The sequence below is a fragment of the Erinaceus europaeus genome, chromosome 3 (genome assembly GCF_950295315.1).
Source record: "Erinaceus europaeus chromosome 3, mEriEur2.1, whole genome shotgun sequence".
Classification (NCBI taxonomy): Eukaryota; Metazoa; Chordata; class Mammalia; order Eulipotyphla; family Erinaceidae; genus Erinaceus; species Erinaceus europaeus.
Window position 1 is genome coordinate 81,262,737 of NC_080164.1, and position 27,158 is coordinate 81,289,894.

The window sequence follows — 27,158 nt, forward strand, 5'->3', positions numbered from 1 at the left end:
CACTTTGCCACATAACTACTACCTTTCCTAGACAGATCTTATTTTCTTTCGTACTGTTGTTAGTGCCATTTTGTCTTAGAGAAGTCCCTTTAATATTTCTTGCAAGACTGGTTTAATGTAATGAACTCTTGTAGTTATATGCCTAATCTCCTGCTTTGTGTTGCTTGCGATGCGTTCTGTTTGCATGTCCACTGTTGTTTTAAAAACATTTTTATATGTATCTATTTATTTCCCTTTTGTTGCCCTTGTTGTATTTTTATTGTTGTTGTATTTATTATTGTTGTTGTTATTGATGTCGTCATTGTTACATAGGACAGAGAGAAATGGAGAGAAGAGGGGAAGACAGAGGGGGAGAGAAAGAAAGACACCTGCAGACCTGCTTCACCGCCTGTGAAGTGACTTCCCTGCAGGTGGGGAGCCAGGGGCTAGAACCGGGATCCTTATGCTAGTCCTTGTGCTTTGAGCCACCTGCACTCACTGTTGACTGGGCACCCTCTGCCTCCGGGATATTGGTTTGGCCCTCGCTCCCCCTGCCTCTGGGACATTTGGTTTAGTCCTCACTGGTTCACACTTTTTCCTTCTCCCCACCCCCTATCATATGTATTTCCTTTGTTCCTGACTCTTCCGCCGCAGGAGGGAGGTAGGAGAGATGCAGGACAGAACTGTGTTGTGATTAGGTTGTTGGACTGCATCCCCGCTGGTGAATAAAGATTGAACTGCATTCTCAGCTCAGCCATGAGTCCCTGGTCATCTCTGTCTCCTGCCCCTGAAGCTAATCAGGCAGGGTAGTACTTCAGTATATTAATATATACATACTTTGGAGGCTGGCAGAGCTCTTACCTGCTAGAGGGCACACCGTGCCATGTGCAAGAGCCTGGGTTTGAGCCCTGGTTATCCCATGGCAGTTACTGCAGAGGGGAAACTTCAGGAGCAGTGGGGCAGTGCTACAGTGTCTCTCTTTTTCTATCTATCCTCCTTTTTCTCTCTCACCTTCTTTATAGGAAAGAAATGATCCCTGGGAGCAGGGGAGTCATTAGACACTGAGTCTGAGCGATGTGTGTGTCTGTGTGAGTATGTGTGTGTAATCATTCCATCCCACTACTGATTGACATCTGGGATGTTTCTAGTTTGGAGTCATCATTGTTTGTTCTCTTGAATATTCTTGTACATTTCTGGAAATAAATTCTGCTGGCTAAAAGCATTCCACTGGAAGCTCAGTCCTTTGACTTCTGCACTGCACTGTGAGTGGTACTCATGCATCAAGTTCTTTGATCTTAAGCCAGAGGACAGGGAAAACACCTCCCTGCAAGTTGAAGCAAATGCACAAATGACAAATAGAGTTGACATGGTGTCAGGGTTTTGTCAGTCTTACAAATACACCAGAACAGAGTGTGTGTGTGTGTGTGTGTGTGTGTGTGTGTGTGTGTGTGTGTGTGTGTAAGTCTCCTGCGCCAGCCACCTTATCCATGTGAGAGTATCGTGGGTCCAGTTCAGGGAATGGGTAAGGAATGACAAATGAATTCAGAAAAATAGACTCTATCAAACTACAAAGGAACTCCAAGCTCAAGCATTTAGCCTACAGGCAAGAGGAGTTACCAGAATATACTTTTTTTTTTTTAAACAGATATCTAACATATATCTGCCAGGAACCATGAGTCAGCTCACTCAGCAGAGTACATGTCTGCCTGTACAAAAGGAGCTAGGTTTTCCCTCTAAAACCCCATTAAAAAGATAAGAAAAGAGGTGGCTGGATGGTGGCATACACATTATCTTGCACAAGGATCCAGCTTTCAGGCCCTGTTCCCCACCTTTGTCAGGGGGAGGGGGGTGAATTTCATGAGCAGTGGAGCAGGGTTATAGGTGTCTCTCCTCCTCTATCTTCCCCTCCCCTCTCAATTTCTCTCTGTCTTATCCAATAAGAAGAAAATAAGGAAGGAATAGGAAGGAAATAAGGAAGGAAGGGAGGGAGGAAGGAAGAAAGGAAGGAAAGAAGAAAAGGAAAAAAAATGGCTGTTACAAGCAGCTGATTCATAGTGTCTGTAACAGTGATAACTCTAGTGGCAGAAAGAAAAAAATGGGGGTGGGGGGCAGGGCGGTGGTGCATCTGGTTAAGCACACATAGTATGAAGAGCAAGGACCCATGCAAGGATCTCAGTTCGAGTACCTGGGCTCCCCACCTGTAGTGGAGTGACTTCACAAGTGGTAAAACAGGTCTGCAGGTGTCTTTCTCCCCCTCTCTATTCCCCACCTCGATGTCTCTTATCCAATGTCTTCATTATCCAATGAAAAGACTGAATAGTTGGAGGAGCAGTGGATTTATAGTGTAGGCACCAAGCCCACAAGATAACCCTGGAGAAAACAAAAGGGGGGGGAATGGGAAGGAAGGAAAAGGAAGACCTCTTAGCAGGCTCACACTTCATTTTGTGGCAGTGGGCAGGGGAGGGGTACAACAAAGCTTCCATGTTACCTATGGAAATTGCCTGGAGCTGAGTATGTTCCAAGGGATTATGTTGAGGGTGGGGTGCAGGGGCATGCAAACTGTCTAGCCAGAAGGCACTGTTCAAATCCCAGCACAGTCACTTAGCAGCTGGGTCTCTTTTCTGTTACTGTAGCTCGTCTGTAAGTTGGGGGACAGTCTCAGTTCTCACTGAGAAGGGCTGCTGATGAAGTGAGGAAATGCTTAGCAAGGTTTGGCATTCAGAAAACACTCAAGGAACCTCAGATGAGATGATATTTGTGGACTTACTCCCCTGCTCCCCTGGTTGGCACATTAAGCCTGCAGTCAGATCCTGGATGCCTGCAAGTAGACTTGCACTGACAAGTAACACACATACACACACACACACACACACACACACACACACACACACACACACACACACACACACACACACTGAATAAAGACTCCTAGGAATATACAACAAATACCCACGGGAAATAGGGGCAGTGGATAAAGTGTTCGAATTTCAAGCATGAGGTCCTGAGTCTGTTTCCTAGCATCAAATGTGCTAGAGTAATGCTCTGACTATTCTCCTACTCACTCACTCACTCACTCACTCACTCACTCACTCACTCACTCACTCACAAATAAGTGAATACATTTTTAAAAAATAAAGATCAAACATACCAAGATATCCCCCAATTCAGCAACTACCCAAAATATAGTTATTTGCAGCCTAGTGCTTCATTTATTTATTTTTAAATTATGTATTTATTAATTAATGAAAAAGAGAGAACTACAGCATCACTCTGGCACATGTGATGCCTGGGATCAAACTCAAGGTCTTATATTTGAGAGTCTGTAGAGAAACAGGAAACGTCCAAGAAAGATATCTAATTCATTATGCCACAGGCTTGTGAAACCCATGGCCTAATTATTCTGCATGGCCAGCAGGGATCTGTAACTTCTCTAACACTGATAGGTGCCAATGGATACTAAAGCTCCAGGCAACTGCCAACTTGATACCTGATGTGCATGAAGGGCTACTGCTTTGTTAACCATAGCAGCCAGACATCTCCTAGAAGTCCCTTAGGAGTGCTAATTAGAAAAGACCTTAAAGGCAAGAGACAGGAATACTTTAATGATGACTCTTTTGGTCACTACCAGGCCATCCCATCATCTGGGGCCTTAGTCAGGGAATCCTGGGATTCTCACATAGATATGATGGGCCTAGATACCTTACAGATCTGTTGGTCTGTTTCTAATTCTGCTTCTAAGGCCTTCTGTTTTGATCATCACGTTAGGTTTGCTTGCATTGCTTAATGCTGTGGTCTATTTACATAATCATTGTTTTGTTTGAGACCTGCACTGGTTTAATCCCCACTGGTTCGTGCTCTTTTTCCACTCCAGCCCCCTTTCCTAGTCACATCCTGCTTTCCACTGTTTAATCCCCACTGGTTTGAGTGCTTTTTTCCTTCTCCCCACCCCCTATCCTACATACTTCCTCTTCCTGACACTTCTGCCTCAGGAGATATAAAAGACAGGATTTTCTAATGAAAAGAGATTAGATAGATTGCACTGCATCCCTGCTCATCAATAAAGACTGAACTGAGTTCCCAGCTCAGCCATGAGTCCCTGGTCGTCTCTCTCCTGCCTGAGAAGCTAGCTTGGCATCTGGCACCCTAAAAGGGACTGGCACAGATCCTCCTCTCCACTGTCGCTGGCCATCTCCATCAGGAACATTGTGGACCCTCTTGGGGGCCTCTACAGAACCTTGCCCTCAATGTGGAACAATAATGGTAAAGACTACCCCACTCTCCAAAGGGAGGCTGGGTTAACACACTCTGACACTTGAGGAAGACGGGTCCTGAAATAAGTGCAGCTTAGAATGTCCCAGCTATGACTACGGGATGCAAGCTCAGACCTACAAGATGTAGAGGTTACAGAGACTCCTGTAATGAATACGGGCCCCAGTTCATATGGGTGGAATTTACAGCTGATGATATATATACTTTTCCCATATTTGGGGGCTACTCTGCCCTGATAGAGTTTTCTAGTCCTGTTTCCAACTCTGACACCATATCCCCAGACAACACCTTTAGCCCACTTATATGTTAGCTGTCTGGCTCAGGCAAAAATCAGTAAAGTTAAGGGCCCTTTGGAACATACCTAAAATAGACTTCCTAGCTTTTTCCAAAATGAAGACCCCAAATCTCATCTGCTATACTCTTACCTTTAGGTTTCTGATTATTAAACAATTTGCTTTATTTTATATCTTAATGCTTTTCAGCCACCAAACTGCAGATACTACCATGACACCAACATGAATTCCCTGGGCAGCTGACCTCACCAATTTGTCCTGGAACCCCACCTCTCCAGAGCCCTGCCCCACTATGGTAAGATAGAAACAGGCTGGGGGTATGGATCGACCTGTAAATGCCCATGTCCAGTGGAGAAGCAATTACAGAAGCCAGACCTTCCACCTTCGGTACCCCATAATTGTCCTGGGTCCATACTCCCAGAGGATAAAGAATAGGGAAGCTTCCAATGGTGGGAGATGGGACACAGAATTCTGGTGGTGGGAATTATGTGGAATTGCACCCGTCTTATCCTATGGTCTTGTCGATCATTATTAAATTAATAAATAAAAAAAGGAAAGACCTTAAAAAAAGAATCTTAGTTAGAAGAGACTCTTATAGTTTTACTAGCCTTTGCACCACTGTATGCAGATTTTCCTAATTTATTTGTTCCCCTTAAACAGACTATTTTGACTTCTGCTAATTCAGTCTGTTTTAAAAGTTCTTTGATCTATCTTGTAACTAATTAATAAAAGATAAGAAACCCAGTGGTTGGTGCTGCACCACACACTGTCCCTCAGGATGTAGATCCTCAGTGTTCAGCCAACCCAGGCTTCTCAAAAGGTCAGACTTGAGTCTCTGTGTAATCAGTTGTTCCTGTGTCTGAGACTACAAGTCAATTACACTAGAGTCTAAAACTTTAACCACTGTGCCATTCCCAGGGCCACCTAATGCTTCTTAATCAGAAAAGCAACAGGAAATGAAGAGGCTTCCAATTAGTGGCCTGAGGCTGGAGTAACATTTTGAGAGATCCTAGGGCTCCCTTTCCTTTGTCTATAATATCAAGTGCAATAAGGCCTGGGGAGTGACCTTTTTCTTATCTTCTGGCACTAGCCAGACAAGATCAGAAGGACTCAGAAAGATCTGGGAGAAATGGAGAAACTGATTGTGAAATGGGGTGTATCCACATGGACATCTTTCTTCAGGGCATGACTCACATAGCCTGGCCTGCTCCAAAGGGCCCAGGCAATTCTCAGCCCTGACAAGGGGTTTCACTAAGTCCCCAGATGGGGATCTCCTCTAACCTTAGACTCATGAGCAGTGACCCCTTCCTCTCTTAGCAAAGGGGTCTCTGAGGTCTGGTGACTCCTGGTCTGGCAGGAAACTCCAGGGCTGTGGAGGTAACCATAGAAGCACAAGCGCACTTACCTCCACGTACAGCAGGGGGAAGATTCCGATCTTGCCTCCCAGCATCCCTTCAGCCCAGTTGTCGTCCACTCTTCTGATGACAGTTAGGACTTCATCCTGAAATTGGCAAGACCCAGTACATAAATGAGCATAGCCATGGACATACCACAAAGAAGAAAATAAGAGACTGGTCAGTGTTGCTGAAATGAAGGAAAGACCACAGGCAACGATTTCTAAAAGACTGTTCCCACCAATGTGCCCTGGAGCCCCTCTTCCCCAGAGCTCTGTTCCACTATGGAAAGAGAGAGACAGGCTGGGAATATGGATCAACCTGCTAATGACCATGTTCAGTGGGGAAGCAATTACAGAAGCCAGACCTTCCACCTTTTGCACCCCATAATGATCCTGGGTCCATACTCCCACAGGGTTAAAGAATAGGAAAGCTATCAGGGGAGGTGACGGGATATGAGGTGGTGGGAATTATGTGGAATTGTACACCTCTTATCCTATGGTCTTGTTAAGTGTTTCCATTTTATAAAGAAGAAATAAATTAAGAAAAAAGATAGTTTCTTGTTCATTTGTGATAGGACATATGAAATCTTCACCCAGCCCCCAAGACCCCCATCTCTTATACAATGATTATAGCTGGAATTGCATGGTGACTGGCAACAAGCCAGCATTACACAAATTCAGCTTGCTAGAAAGCTGGATTAGGGCAGAGAGTAGCTCCCAAAGATGAGGAAAGTATATAAATATCATTAACTGTGAACTCCCTTTGATCTGACCCAGGGTCCATATCTGTTCATATTCAGCACAGGAGCCTGTGTCACCTGTGAGTCCCTGTTAGTCTGAGTTCACAGTCCATGGTCACAGCTGGGAACATTCTAGGCTGCACTCATCTCAGGACCAGACTTCCATGAGTGGCAAAGTAGGCTGCCCCAGCCTCCCTTTGGAGAGTGGGGCAGTCCCTACCATTGTTGCTCCACACTGAAGGCAAACTCCTGGAGAGGCCCATAGGAAGTCTCATAATGATGTTACTGATGGAAGTGACTAGTGATGGTGGAGAGAGGGATCTATTAGAGGTCTTGGCCCATCATGTCTATGGGGGAATCTAAGGATTCCCTAAGTCCCCAGATGATGGCCCCCAAAAAGCCATCATTAAGCAAGTCACTCTCTTGCCTGATGACCTTAGATAAGGCGTTGAGTGTCATTTGTTGGATCTAAACTGGTATTGGGGTTATGGAGTCTGGCCTCAAGTTGGAGAGGGAATAGGGATAGGGTTTAAGTAGGATCTAAGTTAACCTTAACTTTTACTGCATTTACTTGCTTGATGATTATAAGAGAGGTTGTCATAGAGGACAATAATTGTCCTTTAGTTGATATATACTTTTGACAGTATATCTCTTGGCCAATTATATTCAGTATTTTTTCTAAAGATTCTCAGTTCTAACACCATCTTCCCAGACAATATTTTAGTCCACCTGCATGTAAGCTGTCAAGCTCAGGCAAAAATTACTAAAGTTTTAGGCCCCTTGGAATGTGTCTAAAATAGACTTCCTAGCTTCTTCCCACAAGAAGAACCTTAATTTCATCCGATCTATTTCTATCTTTGGGTTCCCATTTATTAAACATTTTGTCCTGCTTTAGATCTTACCACCTTTCAGCTACAAAGTTGAAGATGCTACTAGGATTTAACCCGACTTCCCAGGGCAGATGACCTCACTAGTGTGTCCCAAAGTCTTACCTCTCCCTCTTTTCCCTAACCCACTAGGGAAAGATAGAAACAGGCTGGGAATATATTCTCTCTCTCTCTCTCTCTCTCTCTCTCTCCCTCCTCCTTCCCTCCCTCCCCTACCTTTCTCATGAATCAAACAATTAGGAGCTTGCAGATATGTGTGATAAAGTCACCTGATGTGATCTTCCTCTTCCTGCTAGTGCCCATGCATCTCAGTAGAGAATCAATTATAGAAACCAGAACTCCTACCCTCTATACTCCTCCAAAAGAATATTAGTTCATACTCCTAGAGGGATAAAGAATAGGGAAATTTCCAATAGAGGGTATGGGACATGGAACTCTGGTGGTGAGAATTGTGTGGAACTGTACCCCTGTTATCATACAATATTGTAAATCATCATTAAATCTCTAATAAAAAAACCTTTTTAAAATTCATTTTTAAAAAATTTTCATCCCAGGGGTCAGGTGGTATTATACCAGGTTAAGTGCACATGGTGCAAAGTGCAAGGATTGGCTTAAGAATCCCAGCTCCCCATCTACATGGGGGTCACTTCACAAGTAATTTGCAGATGTCTATCATTCTCTCTCCCTGTTTTCCCTTCCTCTCTCTGTCCTATCCAATAACAATGATTTCTCTCTGTCCTATCCAATAACAATGGCAGCAATAACAACAATAATAAAAACAACAAGGGCAACAAAAGGGAAAAATAGCCACCAGGAGCAGTGGACTCATAGTGCAGACACCAAGCCCCAGCAATTAACCCTAGAAGAAAAAAAAAAAAAAAAAAAAAAAAAGAATGGGTGCTGCACCCACAAAAAAAAATTTTTTTTCCCACCACACATTTTCCCTCACAAGCCAGAGCTGTGTGCAGTGCTCTGGTAAAAAAAACAAACAAGCAAACAAAAACATTTTTTTGCCACCAAAGTTATTTCACCAGGGTCATGACTACCACTCTTGGATGCATTTTTTTTCTTTTCCTTTTTCTTGCTTTTTGAGACAATGGATGAAAGACAAGAAAGGGACAGAGAGACCTGCAGCATGTGTAATCTACCATATGAGGCACCACCTGGCTCCTCTACCATCTTAAATTTTTTGGCATGTCAGACACACAGGTTTTCTTCACTGTACAAAAGTGGAACTCTAAAAAAACAAAAACAGAAACAGAAGGGCAGAAAGACAGCGTAAAAGAACACTGACACTTTCTTCAATACAGCGGGGGCTGGGTTTGAACTTGGGTCAAATAAGAACGATGAAAACATCCAAACATTAATGTCATAATCATAGATGTGAGGAAAGCCTTGTATGGAATTATAATTAGAAATGGAAAAACAATAGATGAGACTGTGGATGAGAACACAAATTATCTAAGGTAATCAGAGTTAAAGGTGAAATAGCTGAGTTAAGAGCTCAACTAGATGAACAAGCTAATACAATAACTAAGCATGGTAACAAAATAGCCGAATTAAATAATGCACCTGAGAGAAACAAGAGTAAAACAACTGAGGCAGAAAGCAGAAGTAACAAGGTTGAGGATGAATTAGAGAAAACCAAGAAAGAAGCAGAGAACAGAGAGAGAGAGAGAGAGAGGCTAAGAGACACTGAAAACAGCAATAGAGACATATGGGATGTCATCAGAAGAAGAATATATGGATTATTGGCTTTCCAGATAAAGAGAGGAAGGGGAAGAAAGCATACTAGAAGAGATAATGTCAGGAAAATTCCATGTACTAAACAATAATTATAGGATATTATTAGCAGAACTCTTTTCTAAATTTAATAGGCATCCTCAATGGTTCAAAACCAATTGCAAGGAAGACAAAATAAAAAATAAATCAATGTGACTACAGCAAAAGAAAACACCACCAAAAGAGACCCCTTACAGGAAGGGAAAAGATTTTTACATGCCATACATCAGACAAAAGGCTAATAACCAAAATACATAAAAGAGCTCACCAAAATCAGCAACAAATTATACAGATGACCCCACACAAAAATGGGGAGAGGATATGAACAGAATATTCACCAAAAAAGAGATCCAAAAAGGCCAACAGACATATGAAGAAATGTTTCAAGTCATTTATGGTCAGAGAAATGCAAATAAAAACAACAATGAGATACCACTTCACTCCTGTGAAAATGTCATGCATCAGAAAAGGTAGCAGCAACAAATGCTGGAGAGGTTGTATGGGGGGGGAGTGTAAACAAAACTTTCTGCATGATGAATTCACCTTCTTCACCTCATTTGAATGGGGTTTGAAGGAATCATGTTAAGTGAAATAAGCCAGAAAGAGAAGGATGAATATGGAATGATCTCACTCATAAATAGAAGTTGAGAAATAAGAACAGGAATGTAAAACACAAATCAGAATTTAGACGGAGTTTGGTGTTACACCAAAGTAAAGGACTCTGGGGGTCAGGGCTTAAGGTCCCAGAGCATGGTGGTGAAGGAGGACCCAGGCTGGAGGTGGCAGTGCTTTGCAGGAAAGTGAGAAATTTTATACATGTATCAACAACTGTATTTACTGTAAGACATTAATGCTCCCAATAAAAATAGTAGGTATAGAGGGGTGTCAGAAAAATAGTTCATTTGGACACTAGACTGCTTTGCCATATGCATGACCTAGGTATGAGTCCACCTCCCAATGCATTGAAGCTTCTCTGCTACTGGCTCTTTCATTTTCTTTCACTTTTGCCTGCCTGTCTCTATTTGAGGGAGGGGGGAGAGGGAGAACAGTAGACACCAAGTAAAAAAGCAAATAAATTAGGCAGATACTCATTGGGTATATGATAGATAAAGGTTTAAGGTTAATATATAAAGACTTAAAGATAAGAGCCAGGTGGTGGAGTCCCTGGCTAAGCACACATGTTACAATGTGCAAAGATCTGGGCTCAAGTCCCCAGTCTCTCCCTGCAGGGAGAAAGCTTCACAGGTGGTGAAGTGGGACCAGGTGGTGACACACCTATTTGAGTGCACATGTTATAGGACAGAAGGACCCAGGTTCAAGGCCCTGGTTTCCACCTGCAGGGGGAAATCTTTGCAAATGGTGAAGCAGTGTTGCATGTGTATCTCTGTCTCTCTCTCTCTTTCTGTCACACCCTTCCCTCTTGATTTCTGGCTGTCTCTACCCACAAATAAATAAAGATAATTAAAACTAAATCTTTAAAAATAGTAATGCAGCAGTGCTGCAGGTGTTTCTCCGCCTCTCTCATCAGTTTCCTCTTCCTCTCAATATCTGGCTGTCTCTTCCCAATAAATAAAAATATGATAAGATAATAATAATAATTTAAAAAAAATATTTAAAGATATAGTGTTGGAAAAAATGCCTTATGTGCTAAAGCCAAAATGCAGATATCTCACAAAAAGGAAAGCATATTTCCTTTTAAACATAAAATTTTTGTATCTGATGAATGATCAAATACATGTGATTTTAAGTAAGAAGGTGCCTTTTTTTCTTTGCTCTTTTGTTCTATTGAGTTAGAAAGATGAATGCAAATCCAACTCATAGTGTTGGTCATAAGGTAAGTAGACATCTATTGTTTTAAGTGGGGTATGTACTTTTTAAAACTTCATTTACTTGACAGAGACAGGTAGAAATCTAGAGACAAGGAGGAGATAGAGAGACAAGGAGATAACTACAGTATTGCTTCACCACCTGCAAAGCTTTCCCCCTGCAGACAGGGACCAGAGCTTGAGCCTGGGTCCTTGCACATGATACTGTGTGTGCTCAACCAAGTGTGCCACTGCCCAGTCCTGGGATATGTATTTATGTCAGGTAATTTCTCCATTCCTCTAAAACATCAAAACTTGTATACTCACTGATGTAGCTGTATACTCACTGATGTAGCATCACATACAGGGACTCTATCCTAATTTTAAAAAGTTTAAAAAATTCTCTCAGAGGGTATTTACTACAATGTTTCTTCAGATGGAAAAGAAACTAGACAATGAGGGTTAACTAAACAGGGTATGGTGTTCTCTACCATACCAGACCACAGAGATCACATCGGTAGAAGGGAAGCTTCCTAAGAGGTGGAGAAGTACTGCCTGTGTTCCCCTCTCTCCTCCTCTATATTTATCTTTGTCTTTATCAAGAAAGAAAGAAAAAAAGAAAGGAAGGAAGGAAGAAAGAAAGAAAAGGAGAAAGAAAGGGAGGGAGGGAGGGAGGAAGGAAGGATTGGAGAGAAGAAAGAACAAAAAGAGGGAGGGAAGAAGAGAGGGAGAGAGGGGGAACAATGATTGTGGGGGTGGTGGAGTTGTCATGCCGGTACCAAGCCTTAGCAATAACCTACTATCGTCAGCCCTGGTTCATACTCTCATATCCTACTCAAAGAGAAGAAACAAAAGAAGCAAACATGTGGGGCAGGGAGCAGGCAACAGCTGACCCAGTAGTGTGTTTGCCTTACCATGTACAAATCCTTAGTACCACATGGAAGCACCTTAGTGCCCTAAGGAAGCTCTACAATGGTGTGATAGTGATATGGTGCTTCTTCTCCCCACTCTCAGTCTCTCTTTCACTCTCTGTCTGTATCTCTCATTATCTGAAATCAAAAGAATGCAAAAAAAAAAAACAGATCAGGTGCCATGGAGTCATGCACACTTCAGGCCCCAGCAATGCAAAAAGACAAAAAAGAAGGGAGAAAGGTAGGGAAGAAATGAAGGGCACGTGGCATTCATATTTTAGGTGTACAGTGTCCTTAAAAGACACCTAACTGGACAGGGGGAGAGAGCACAATGGTTATGCAAAGAGACTCTGATGCCAAAGGCTCCAAAGTCCCAAGTTCAGTACCCTGCACCTCCATAAACTAGAACTAAGCATTGCCCTGGTTAAAACAAAAAACACCTAGCTACTGGACCTAAAGACTATGGAACGTCCCCTTCCCCACACCTGCTTATCACATTCCTAGAGCTTTACCTGGTACATCATGCCAGGCTATCAAAACAAATGAACAGAATCACTAAAAGACAAGAGACACAGTTTGAAACCATACCGAGAGCATCAAAACCCAACACAGGAGGGATGTTGCAATTATCAGACACGTGTTTACAATTGTGAATAATCTGCTCTGTGGACATGGCCAACAGCACGCAAGAACAGATGGGTAGTCTAAGTTGGGAGAGGGGAAATGCAGAAAATCAGTGGTACCAGAGATCAAAAACACTGTGACAGAAATAGAAAAAGGACTTTGATAGACTTACAAGAAAACTGGCCACTGGGGAGGGAGAAATCTCCGAGGTTAAGGGCATTGAAACAGGAATGTCCAAAACCAAAAAGCCAAGAGAAAAGAACAAAGACTGGGAAACAGAATATCTGAGGACTGTGGGAACAGCTGCAGAAGCTGTAACATATGTGTGATGGGAATCCCAAAAGGAGAAGAAATATCTGACTAATAATAACCAAGAATTTGTTGCAAACTGATTTCAGATTAAGGAAGTTCAGAGGAAACACCTAGAAAGATAAATACCAAAAATGAACAAACAAATCAACCCCATAGTTTGGCTTCCTTTACCAGAGTCCCATATACCATTGACGGGGCTCAGTGCTGGCATGATGACCATGAGTATTAAACCACTCCTAGTTATTTTTCCCATTTTCTTTGATGAGGGTGAGAGACAAAGAGAAGAGACATCTGCAGCAGTACTCCACTGTTCATGAAGCTTCCCCCTACAGGTGGAGACCAGGGGCTTGAACATAGGTCTTTGCACATAGTAATGTGTGTGCTCTATCCAGTGAGACATCACCCAGCCTCTACTTTATCATTTTTAACCTACAGAAAAGCAAATGTAAGGAAAAGACCAAAGGAGAAAAATACCTGTAGACTAAGGCAGAGATGAGAAATCACTCTAACCTATCAAAATCAAATGCATAAGAAAAGTGTAGAGTGAAATATTTAAATTGATGAGAGAAATAACCCACCAATCTGAAATTCTGTACCCTGTGAAACTATCTTTCAGTCAAAAGGAAGAAATCAACATCTTCAGACAAACAAAATTTGAGGGCATTAGTTGCCAATGAGAAGAGCCTAGCAGGAAACATTAGACCTTCTAAGTAGAGGAAGGAAAGAAGTATAGGTGAAAAACCAGAATATGCACAAAGAAAGGGAAAATGCTGTAGAAAGAATTAGTGAAATTAATATCAAATTTTTATTTTTTTGGTGTTTTATATGACTCACTTGGCAAAGTTCATATGTTACCTGGCATGAGGACTGGAATTCAAGCACCTGGACCCACATGCAGGGAGGAAATTTCACAATCAGTGGGGAAGTACTGCAGATGTCTCTTCTGTCTCCCACTCACTCTTTCTCCCTCTCTGTCTGTATCTATCAATCACTATAAAAAAATTTTACAAAAAGAGAGGGTGGGTGCCAGAAGTAGAGGATTGGCACAGGCATTGAGCCCCAGTGATAACCCTTGTGGTAAAAATTTTTCTTATTTTTAATTTATCTAAAAATAAGTGTATTTAAGATGAGAACTGAAATGGTTTTAAATTTGATTGCTTTGTATATGTCACATACTACATATACAGTACACATATAAAGTCATATGCCACCATATAGAGTAACATAAAACTAACTATGAGAATATGATCTAGACATTCTGCCACTCCAAAAACACAAAGAAGGTATGTAATACAAGCCAAGGTGGTACAGTCTACTAAATCTCCAGGCTTTATGGTCTAGGCTATTGCTCCCAGGCTATGAGTTTATACCATTTGTTCTGTACTTAATACTGTAGGTGGTTATAACACAATGGCATCTGTGTACCTAAACCCATCTAAACATAGAAAAGGCACAGCAAAAACACATTATCAAAGAAGTATAACCCCTTAAATGAGACTGCAGGGTTGGAAGTTGCTCTGGTGAGTGACTGGTGAATAAATGTGAAGGCCTAGGATAGTTATATCTATCTATCTATCTATCTATCTATCTATCTATCTATCTATCTATCTATCTCTATAGCTACACATTTACATATCTATATCTACCTATCTACATTTTCCCCCCAAAATTTAAGTAAGGGCTGATTGGTGGCTCAACCAGCAGTGTGTACATATCACTTTATACAAGGACCCAGGTTTAATCCCCTAGTTCCCACCTGCAGGGCAGGAAATTTCACAAGTGGTGGAGCAGTGCTCCAGATGTCTCTTCCTAGGCTCTTCCTAGTGAGGTGTTTGTTATTTCAGAAATATGCCCACAATGGTTTGCTTGGTTTGTTTCTTCTTTCACCATGGACTGGATTATAAACAGATTAATATAACATGAGCATTCCTGCCTGCTGAAATTCCTTGGGTGTTGAAGTTCATATTCTCGAGAAATTTCTAAAGAGCTTGTTGAGGTCTATAAAAATTCCAGCTAAACTTTCACTCTGAATATTTTCTTGCCTTTTTTAATTCTTCATCTGAACTTTTCTCTTTGTGTGCCTCTCTCTCTGCTATGAGTTTTTGCTTTAGCTCTAGCAAGTGCTCATTTATTCATTCCTCAGGAGCCACATCTAGAAGTTCCTCAATGCCTCCTCCTCCATGCTCATCTCAACAGCCTTGTTGATTCCTGTAACCTCTTCACCCTTGGCAAACCCCCTGAAGTCATAAATTAAATTAAACACCTCAATGACTTTTTCCTTATGCCATTCCTAAGACACTCATAGGAGTAGCTGTATTAATTTTGGGTAGAGTAGAATTCAGAGCAAGGAGTATTGTTATATACATAGATGGGCATTACACAGAGACAAAGGGAATAATTCTCCAAGAAGACATCACAGTTTTTAATGCATATAGGCTTAATTAGAAGGAGTAAAAAGACATGAGGTGAGACTGATGTAATTGCAAGGACAGAGACAGAAATACTTTATCACAGTGGTGATAGAGTCAACATTTCTCAACAGAAATGAACAGATCCAGCAGGCAGTAAGGGTGTCTCTGAGCACAACACCAGCATCAGTCATCTGTATGTGATATACATGGGCAGCCCCCCCAACCCCCAAAGAGGAACACAGTCTTCTCAAGCTCATGCTGAATACTCAACAAGACAGGCCACACTCAGAGCCAGAAAAAATATTTAACAAGCTTAAGTAAATAGAAATCATATCTGGTCTCAGACTTCAACTAAAAATCAATAACAAGAAATTTAACTAGAAAAATCCCCCAAATAAATGAAAATTAAGTAACACAGTTGTAACATTTGGCTCAAAAAGATCTAAACAGATGTCAAAATATTTTTATACAAATGTAAATGAAAGTGAAAACACAATTTATCAAGTTTGTGGATTTTATGGAAGACAATATTTAGTATAATTAAAAGATATTTTTCCTTTTAGAACATTTATTTACTGTGATATACAGAGTTTCACAAGAGAGAGAAGAAGAGAAAAACCAGACCACTGCTCTAGTTGTGGCCCTGGGGGTCAAACCAGTAACCTAAGGCATGCAAGTCTACTGCTCTACCAGCTGAGCCATTTCCCTGGCTAATGGTGCAAAACTTTTTTAGAAAATATTTTATTTATTTGTTATTGGGAATTTTTATTTATTTGTTATTTATTTACTTGAACCTGCATCCTTGTGCACTGTGATGTGTGTGCTTAACCAGGTGTGCCACTTCCTGGAGGTCCCTGGTACGAAACTTTTTAACATGAGATGCATATATTAGAAAAGCAAGACAGATTCAAAATCAACAGTCCCCACAGGACCTGGAGTGCCATTTCACTCCTCTCCTCTGTCACTGCTGTCAAGGCTCCTGAGAAGCAGAAGTGAGCCAGGGAGCAGAGATCACAGTCTAGACACTCAGCAGCACAGTTCACCAGCCGGGCTTCAGTGCTGGCCTTCATTCACGGTAGAAGCCCTGATACTACAGCTCTTGCAGTTAGAGGCAGGTCAGTCATAGGTAACACCAAGTTATCCCTTTACAGTAAAAAGGAGAAATTAGGGGCCTGCTGGCAGAGTGCACTTTACCATGTACCAGGATCCAGGTTCAAGCCCCTGACCCCCACCTGTAGAGGGAAAACATCACAATGGTGGGGTAGTGCTACAGTTCTCTCAATCACCCCCTTCTGTCCCCTAGTTTCTCTCCCTTTCTGTGTATCTTTCACCCTCTATCAAAACAAGAGGGAAATTTAAAGGGAAAAATCTCAGATTCTCTTAGCCTTTAGTTGCAGAAATAACACAAAATTGTTCCTCTGATAGCAATCAGAAGTTCTGGGAGAGGCTCTTAGAGGAGTAGTAGCTGCCATTCACCTTCTTCTGTCATGCTGGAAAAACAATGGAGGTCATGGGCTCTCTGAAGCCTGGGTCTCTGCCACACTCTCCTGTATTTTCACCTTGTCTCAAGCCCAGAAGTCTGGGGCTACTCAAAGAGTCATGTTCCCTGGAGGCTGGCAGATATCACAGGAGAAGTGCAGAGGACACACTGCCTCAGTGATGGTGCTCTCCACCTACACTCATCCTATGTGTATATGTGCACACACAGACCATAGGAATCACTCCCCCTTCACCCTTCACATGCATATAGCAAACATTCCATATATCACATACATGCAAAACACAGGTGCACCCCACATACCACACACAGTCAGCCCCACTCGCATGCATGTAAATCACAAGCGAACCCCCATACCCAACATACCACACCTGTACAAACTACAGGCATACCAGATACATCCATATGCTATACACGTGAACCACACATACCCCACACAAATGCAGACCACAGGTGCATCCCACACACCACACACGAACCTCATGCCTTATGCATACATGCAGACGACGCAGAGACTACATAGCACACAATGCAGAGCAAAAGTACACACAGTACCCTCCACAAGCCACAGGTACACATTACATACAGAGCACATACCACAGGCACCCCCTCCAGCCCATATACATGCATCTGCACACCAGAGGCATCCCTACACGACACAGCAGATACCCCATGAACATATACTCTCGTGAGCTGAGGCCAGAGGATTGAAGTATCTGGGGTGGGAGCTCCATGCACTCTCTGTCCCTGACCCCAGTCAGCCTCTGGAACAGAATTCAATGCTGATAACCATCAGCAGAGTAAATGACAGCCAAGGTGGTTGTAGAAGCATAAAGCTACACTCTCAACAGAAAACTGCTGAGGCCCAGCCCAGGCCCAGGCAGATGGCTGTGCTCAGCTTCCCTGCCTAGGGCATACTCCAAGCCCCATAGGCCTTCACTGTCCCCTGCTGAGGACAGCCAGGGGATGGAGGATGGCTGACTCTCACTTGTAAACTGTCCCGTGTAGACAGGAACACATTCAAGAGAGCGAGGAAGGGCATGGTGTGAGCTCTCTCAGGGCATGAAGGGCAGGGTGTGAGCTCTCTCAGGAGGCCAGCCCATGTGAGCAGAGATCCAATGCAGTGGGGTGTGCAGCAGGGATGGGGGTTGTCCAGGCTGCAGAGGCCCTCAGGGAGCCCCAGGCCTGAAGTGGACTGTGCCAGGGCCAAGAGCTACATATAGTATCATGGGGGAGCAAGTGTGGGGCCCAAGGTAAGCAAAACAGACTTTGATATCTGCTGGGAAAGAGGAGAGGCCAGTGGGGTTCTGAATGAGGTGAGGGGAGGGTTTATCACTTGACATAGGGGAAAGGCTCACTCTACTCTGGGGCTCCCATAGGGAGACAGTCTGAGCTAAGCACAGAAAGTGTGAGGCCTGTCACAAACATAATTTCCCTGGGCAGGGCCCAAAGTATCTCCCAACAGAGCCATAGCTCAGGCCTCACCTAAAAGCCAAGAGGATTATCTGGGGAGGCCTGTTATCCCCTCTTAGAACCTAAGGCAGGGCTAGTAGAAGTGGGGTAACCACTAGGCTCTCAAGCATGAGGCCCCAGGTTTGATCCATGGAATTGTATGTGCCAGAGAGATGTTCTGGTTTTCTCCTCTCTTTCTTAAATAAATAAACAAACAAATAATACATGTTTAAGAAAGGAGGAGGAGGAGAAAGATAGGGAGGAGGAGGAAGAGAGGGAGAAGGAGGAGGAGAAGGAGGAGAAAGAGGAGGAGGAGAAGGAGAAGAAGAAGGAGGAGGAGGAGGAGGATGAGGAGGAGGAGAAGGAGCAGGAGAAGGAGAAAAAGAAGAAGAAGAAGAAGGAGAAGGAGAAGAAAGAAGAATGAATGAGCAGGGTCAGACCTTTGTAGACCCCAGTATGCCACACTTCCAGTGTGGGTCTCCCTAGTTAGGGAACCCCCTCCACTTGAGCTAGGCACCAGGCAGCATTTGGGGGTCTACGGAGGTGCGGTCAGTTGGGAGGAGAACTCAGCAGTTCCAGCACATGGGCTGAGTTTTTCTGCTCATTTTTACAAGGTAACACAATTTCTAGGAAGGATGGGATGAGTCAGTGCATCTTGCCATCACTAGTAGTGGCAGGCTTCTCCAGTCCTGGAAGTATCCCTGCATATCCCTTAGCCTGTGTGTGTGTGTTGGGGGGGAGGTTCACAAGCTATGGGGCAGTGCTGCAGGTTTCTCTCTCGCTCTCCTTTCCCCTCCCCCTTCTCTCCTCTTCCTCTCTACCTCTGTCTCTCACCTTCTATCAGAAAGAAAGAAAGAGAGAGAGAGAGAGAGAGAGAGGAAATGGCTACTTGGAATATTGGTGCAGGTACTGAGCCCCAGCAATAACCCTGGTGGGAAAAAAAAAAGCTGATCCCAACCTAATCAAAACAATGAGTACCACCTAGGTATGCTTCACTTCAGACTGTGTCCAGAAACGTCAGCCCTTCAGCCTCATTACTTGGGTGAGACCTTTCCTTTCATAGTATTATCTAATTCCATTCCAGGTGATTCACTTCCTAACAAAGTCCCAAAACCTAGATGTAGACCAGGTTCCATGAGATAGGGCATATGTTCACATGTATCCATAAATTAGGGCAAAATATATACCTGAAAGTAGAAGTACACAATAGTCTGCAGTGAGTCTCTGTGAAATGAATAATTAAATAGTGTCTAATTAGACTTAGATACCCTCCTCACCTACTTCCTACTACAGTTCTCTCACTCACTCCAAAGCTAACCTTATCAAAGCAAGAACTGCAAAAGCTGAATAAGGACAAGAGACTGGCATACTTTAACAATGACTCTTTAGTCACTATCAGGCTACCCCATCAGCTGGGTCCCTAATCAGAGAGTCCTGAGATTCCTAAACAGACATGATGGGCCTAGACCTCAAATTCCCTCCATTGTTACCGGTCATCTCTATCAGGAACAACAAAATAGACCCCTTTGTGGGCCCCGATAGGACCTTGCTCTCAACTTGGATCAACAATGGTAGAGAATGTTCCATCTTCCAAAGAGAGGCTGGACAACATACTCTATGCTACACCTGAGGAAGGTGGGTCTTGATAATCAGGGGCAGCTTGGAATGTTCCTACTCATGACCACAGAATGTGAGCTCAGATCTACAGGGATGCAGAGGTCACATAGGGTCCCAAGCTGAATATGGGCCCCAGATCAAATCCATGGGGTTTACAGTCAACAATATCTATACACCGTTCCCATATTTGGGAGCTACTCTCTTCCCTGATCTAGCTTTCTGGTCCTTTATGCAGCCATAACATCATCTGCCCAGACAATAACTTGGATCCACCTGCATTTCAGATTTCAGGCTTAGGGAAAAAAAAAAAACCTAGTATAGCCACAGGCCCTCTGGAATATAACTAAAATATGCCTACTAGCTATCTACAAAATGGAGACACCCCCCCCCCCCAACTCTTCACCTACAATACTCCAACCTTTAGGTTCATGATGAGTCAACAACTTGTTTGGCTTTATATGTTAACTCTCTTTTAGCCACCAGATTCCAGATACTATCATGATGCCAACCAGACTTCCATGGACAGACAACCCCACCAATGTATCCTATAGCTCTGCTTCCCCAAAGCCCCACCCTACTAGGGAAAGAGAGAGGCAGGCTGGGAGTATGGATTGACCTGTCAATGCCCATGTTCAGCAGAGAAGCAATTACAGAAGCCAGACCTTCCACCTTCTGCATCCCACAATGACCTTGGGTCCATACTCCCAGAGGGTTAAAGAATAGGAAAGCTATTGGGGGAGGGGATAGAATATGAAGTTCTAGTGGTGGGAATTGTGTGGAGTTGTACCCCTCTTATTCTATGGTTTTGTCAGCATTTCCTTTTTATAAATAAAATAAAATAAAATAAAATAAAATAAAATAAAAATGACATGTATTTGACTAAACTGTGACAGTTCCCAACACAGGACACAGCAGAAGGCAAAGAGCAAATGCTTACTGGATACCTATCTTGAGCTCTGTTTCCTAAATACATTTGCTCACTGAATTACATTATCAGCTCTACATTATAGTTTTTTTTAAAGTGAAATCAATGTCTAAGTAACTCTTCCAACATCAGAGTATATTGTAAAATAAATGTGTCATGATTCCACTTTGTGTCTTCCTGACTAGAGAGCCCACTGCCTCCCTGCTTTATTAAAAAAATTTTTATCACTCTTTGTGTTCCATAGATCAGGAAGACCCAAGTTTGGCTTTATGCTGGGTTAGTTCACAAAGGAGAGGATTCTCATCATCTGGGGAAAGCAATGACTAAATCTCTGGCAGCATAAAATAGTGAGGGAAGATCGCAGTGTGGCACCAACAAGATAAAATTTGGATTTGATTAGTACAAAGTGTAGTGGTGCTTTATTTTTATTTTATTTTGTAGCCACTGGGATTATCACTGAGCTTTGTGTCTCCATGATGACTCCATCAAACCTGGAGGCCTTTTTCTTCCTGATAGAGACAAAGGGAAATAAAGAGGAAGAGAGTGGGAGATAAAGAGGGAGAGGAAAACACCTGCAGCACTGCTCCATGACTTGTGAATTGTTCCCTGGGGCTTGAACCCAGGTCCTTGTGCATGGCCATGTGTGCACTATACAAGCTGACTCACCATCTGACACTTACAGGGACATCTTATAAGGGGTTTTGTGAGCTCAAAGCATCCCGTTAGCCCTGGAAATCTGGGAAGGTATAAGCTAAAGGTCAGAAGAGGATATCACAGAACCCAGGTGGAAAACATGGCAGGAATTCAGGCCAACATGGTGAGGCTGGGGATCCTGCAAATTGGGGGTGATCGTGGCTCAGAGACAGCCAAGGACTCCAAGGAAATCTCATGAGCACTACAACGACCTTAGCCCAGGCCCTTTCCACCCCATGCAGCTCTGGCAAGCTCATGGCATTCTCACTTATTGCAAGAGACAAAGCTGAGGCATGAAGAATATTGTGGGCTCTTACTGCTGACTGAAAACAAGGTGACCTGAAGCCTCACTCAGAAGCTGGTGAAACAGCTCACTGGATAGTGTGCTGCCTTGCCACATACACAAGCCAATTTCAAGCTTGACTCTCAGCACATTGAAGGAAGCTTCAGTGTTCTGGTTTCTGTCTGTCTCTCCGTCATTCTTACCTTCTCCCCCTTTCCCCTCTCTCTCCTTCTCTGTCTCTATCTTAAAGAAAAAGAAAGAAGTAGACCATCATTTAGTATCACTACAGTATTACTTAGCCCTTGAAACCAACACCTCAGTATGGGGATCTGTCCAGACCTTGAACTCAAGGTGTGGTGGTCTAGTGCAGGTCAGTGTATAAGATCCCAGTCTGTCAACCCCCACAGTCCCGCTTCATGGAGATGAAGGCCAGCCTGCATCAAGAGAGGGTGTCTAAGAGGCCAACTGACAGCACCCAAAGACACTGCAGTTTCCTCTCTGAATCTGTTCATTTCACATGCCCAGCTCTTTGGAGTGGGAACCCTAAGAAGTAACAAGATATGCTTTTTATAGTTGCTTTGAAAAAAGCAATTATCCATTCCCTTTTTAAAATGAAACAAAGCGTTTGGCTTTAAAATGACTTTAATTCATGCAACTTTAACAGGACTAGTCAGAAGCCCTTGTGGCAGGTAGAAACCTTGCTTTGATTCACCTGCTTCCAGCCTTTTCAAGCCAATCAATCCCAGCACAAAGAGATTTTCTAAAGGTATGTTATCAGTGCCCACGGGGGCTCCTTTTCCTTGCTGACTCTAGAACAGAATGTGTCCAAACAACAGAAGCAAGAGGCAAAGCCAGGCTAGCCTGGCCAGCATGTTCAAAATACTGGGTCCTTGAAGAGTGTGATAAAAAAAAAAGAAAGAATTCATAAAAATAGCCTAAGACACGACACACTGCACTCAGCTTCCTATAAGAACAGTTACCAGCCTGTGGGCCTCTCACAACCTCTTGCTGCCTCAATCTTGGCCCAAAGAGACCTCATGACACATCCCATGTGAACATTCAGACTCAGTGTGGGCATGACATACTCCTCAAAATTCAAACCAAAGAAACATTCAGGGCAGAATGAGTCTAAGGGGAGCCTCACAGTTGAAACAGAATTTCTCACTAGGAGCATTTTAACATTCTTTTGCAACATTAAATACCAAATTTCTTCACTGAATACTTGGAGTCCTTCCTCAATGCCTAGTCTGCCTCCCAAACGAATGGCACAGCTGGTCACTGGCCATTCCCTGAAACATTCTTGTGCTCACATGATCTATCACTGCCTGCCTCTCCTACCAGGCACTGGTGTCTGCAATGTGACCCCCCAGCGAGTCAGCCTCCAGTACAAAGCCATGCTCCTCTGTCAGTGCTTGTGTGCCCCACCCTCCACCTCTGAGTGGAGCTGCCAGACAGCAGGAGAGTAGAACAGGCCTTGGTGGAGTAGGGAGGGAGGCAGGTTCAGAGAGGTGAGAGGCCCAGACCCTGAAGTACTCAGTTCAGTGAGCTCTCCTCCTTATATGCTCTGTCTGGCCAAGTGTCAGTCATGCTCAGAGTCATAGGGGTCTGTCTCCTTAGCAAGGACCTGGCCATACCCAGAGTCTGTGTGCTCTTGGTCACAAGTGATAGCCTGACACCACATTCCCATTAACTCTGCAGGATGGAGTTAAGGAGAGTTTGGAGAGAAAGAGAGAAGGTCTGGGTGTTGGCTTCCTGGCAGCTGCTCCCCCCCACCAGGTGACAATTAGAATTAGCAATGGAACAACTTGATGAAAGGAGAGAAGAAACCTTTGATTCCCTGAATGAAAATAGACCATTCACTGTTGTGCTGAACAATAGAAGGAGACATAAATAGCAGCTAGGCACAGGGTTTGTCAGTTCTGCTCAGAAATGGTGTGCAGCTTGGAATGTTCCTGCTCAGGACCACAGAATGTAAGCTCAGATCTACAGGGATGCAGAGGTCACATAGGGTCCTAAGCTGAATATGGGCCCCAGATCAAATCCATGGGGTTTACAGTCAATAATATCTATACACCTTTCCCGTATTTGGGAGCTGCTCTCTTCCCTGATCTAGCTTTCTGGTCCTTTATGCAGCCATAACATCATCTGCCCAGACAATAACTTGGATCCACCTGCATTTTCAGATTTCAGGCTCGGGGAAAAAAAAACCAAAAAACAACCTAGTATAGCCACAGGCCCTCTGGAATATAACTAAAATATGCCTACTAGCTATCTACAAAATGGAGACCCCCCCCCCAACTCTTCACCTACACTACTCCAGCTTTTAGGTCCATGATTAGTCAACAACTTGTTTGACTTTATATGTTAACTCTCTTTTCAGCCACTAGGTTCCAGATGCTACCATGATGCATCTGGAACCTGACTTCCATGGACAGATAACCCCACCAATGTATCATATAGCTCTGCTTCCCCAGAGCCCCACCCCACTAGGGAAAGAGAGAGGCAGGCTGGGAGTATGGATCAACCTTTCAAAGCCCATGTTCAGCAGGGAAGCAATTACAGAAGCCAGACCTTCTACCTTCTGCACCCTATAATGACCTTGGGTCCATGCTCCCAGAGGGTTAAAGAATAGGAAAGCTATTTGGGGAGGGGATGGGATACAGAGTTCTGGTGATGGGAATTGTGTGGAGTTGTACCCTTCTTATCCTATGGTTCTGTCAATGTTTCCTTTTTATAAAAAAAAAAAAAGAAATGGTGTACATGGTATTCAAGCAGCAGGCTAAAAAGCGGGGGGAGGGGGATGAGGCAGAGAAACTGAGATTTCTCTCAGTTTCGACAGAAAGAGGGACAGATAGGAGACAGGAGATGGCAGTGCAAGGACAGAAAGGCTGAACCACCAGCCTTAGGTAATCAAGCAAGAGTATCTCCCTGAACTCTGGTCCCAACATGAGAAGTTAAGACAGGCCCCAGCTATGCTTCCTGGAAGCCTGGCAATTTTGAAGACAAAGCACAAGTTTAGGCCTGCAAGATAGCTCATCTGGACAGTGCATTTGCTTTGCCTTATGCATAACTCAAGTTCAAGCCCAGCCCCTACTGCACTGTGGGGAGATTAAGTGACGTGATATCACTCTCTTTCTCTATGTGTATCTCTAGCTCTGTCTAAAAAAGTTGGCCTGGAGTGGTGAAACCCCATAAAAAGTATACAAGTTTGATAAAGCATACAGCATATATATATTAAGATAGGGATAGAGAGGCAGAGTTGCAGACAGAGTGGAAGAGACCACACGTTGAAGCTTCCTTTTTTCAATGCAGTGAGGAACAGGTTTGAACTTGGGTTGTGCACATGGCAAAGTGACCCATTATTCAAGTGAGTCATTTCGCCAACCCCAGCACAAGTAACTAATCCATGGACAATGGAGCAGTACTACTGTCTCCATCCCAACCCTACCGCACCTCTACCCCTATCTCTATCTGGAATTGAGAGAGAAAAAAAAAAGTTGTGGAATTGTATAGGTGTGGGACTTTGGTGGCATAAAAAATACTATTTGATTTGTCCCCCACAGGGGGTTCCTCCCAATAGCCTAGAGCACTGTGTCAAGTCCCCGTTGGTGCTCTAGGACCAGCCTTGACAACCCCCCCCCCCCCAACACACACACACAGCTTTCTCAGGAATCTGCCTAACGGTCTATGACTTCTGGAAGATTTTATCCCTCTGTACCTGGCTCCCAATTCAGAGGCTACACCCTAGGATATCAGGGCCCCTGTGAACATCAGCTATCAAGATCACTGTCAGCTCCAGATGGGAAATGTGGTTCTGTGGGGGCCGGGAGGTGGTGCACCAGGTTAAGCGCACATTGTATGAAGAACAAGGACCAGCACAAGGATCCTAGTTTGGGCCCCACTGCAGTGGGGGTGCTTCACAAGTGGTGAAGAAGGTCTACAGGTGTCTATCTTTCTCCCTCTCTGTCTTCCCCTCCTCTCTCAATTTCTCTCTGTCCTATCCCCCACCAAAAAAAGAAAGAGAAAAGAAAAGAAGAAGATTGAAAAAGTGGCCACAGGAGCAGTGTAGGTACTGAGCCCCAGCAATAACCCTGGAGACAGAAAGAAAGAGAGAAAGGAAGGAAGAAAGGGTGGCTATGTGTCTCTCATTCCATCCAGCACAAGCTCAGGAAGCAGAATGAACTTGGCCTCCAGGACAATTCCAACATTAAATACTGTCTGGTGGCTGGGACAAAGCTTATGCATTCTGTCTGAGGACCCAGGTTTGAACCCCTGGCATGGCATTAAGGAAGGAAGCTCCATGAATGGAGCAGCTGTGCTGTGGTGTATCTCCTTTCCTCGGGCTCTCCCACCTCCCTCACCCCCAGCAGTTGACCCTGCACCCCAGGCTGTATGTGGTGCCTGGGATCTCCAGCCAGGGTCCCAGAAAAAATGGCCACCTGGTCCTGTCCTACCTTGGTGAAGGTCAGGCAGTCCTGGTCCTGGTCTCTGTCCTTCATCTCGAAATCGTAGAGTGCTTTGCCCTGGGGTGGGGCCTGTGGCAAGGGGTGTAGGCACTGCACGTAGCTAGCAGGCAGGAAGCCGTGGGCGCCATGCAGCTCTCCTTGGAACCAGTGCTCGTCCACGCGGCGCCGCAGGATGATCACATCACCCTTGTTAAACTTGAGGTCTCCAGGCTCCTTCCCCTCATAGCTGTAGAGGGCTTTGCCGCAGGGGAGTGGGGAGAGGTTCTGCAAGGAGGAAAAGGCAGCACCAGGTCACTGGAGTAAGTCCTGCTGCACCCCAACTGACCTCTAGGGGGAGCCACTTAAAGGGACAGACACCTGTCCCATGATCACACATGCCCATGGCCTGGCCCAGTCTAGGGCCATCTCAAACCCAGCTTATGAGGAGAGGGGCGCTCAGGCACTGTCCTAGGTATTCTACACGGGCTGAATTTCACTGTGTTGAATAAGGCTCTGAAGCAGACTAAGTCATCTGTCACAGGCAAGAAAACCAAGATGAAATGTGGCCCTGGTCTACAGCTCACTACCTACCAGGTTCATACTGTTCCCACCAGGGGGCCTGGTTCCAGGACATCCCTGCCAGTACACAGTGCTACATCATCCTCTACTGTGAACTATTTCAAGTTGATTTCAAGCAATTATCATCCAGTGTCAATGTCCTTACCAGGACCTGATCATAGCAACCTCACAGAACACATATATTACCATGTGCAAGGAGCCATGTCCCCATATGGGAACACCTGCAGGAGGGATGTTTCCTGACCACTGGTGCAGTC

General features: G+C 44.0%; 1 protein-coding gene across 1 annotated transcript in view; it reads right to left on the reverse strand.

The window, feature by feature from the left end:
- SH3RF3 (SH3 domain containing ring finger 3) overlaps positions 1–27,158 on the reverse strand; it is a 110,305-nt gene that overhangs the window by 71,442 nt on the left and 11,705 nt on the right. The window contains exons 5-6 of the mRNA XM_060188439.1: positions 26,332–26,607; positions 5,947–6,042 (exon numbers count right to left, since the gene is read on the reverse strand). Coding sequence (XP_060044422.1) covers positions 5,947–6,042; positions 26,332–26,607 — 372 coding nt within the window. The remainder of the gene's footprint in view (positions 1–5,946; positions 6,043–26,331; positions 26,608–27,158) is intronic.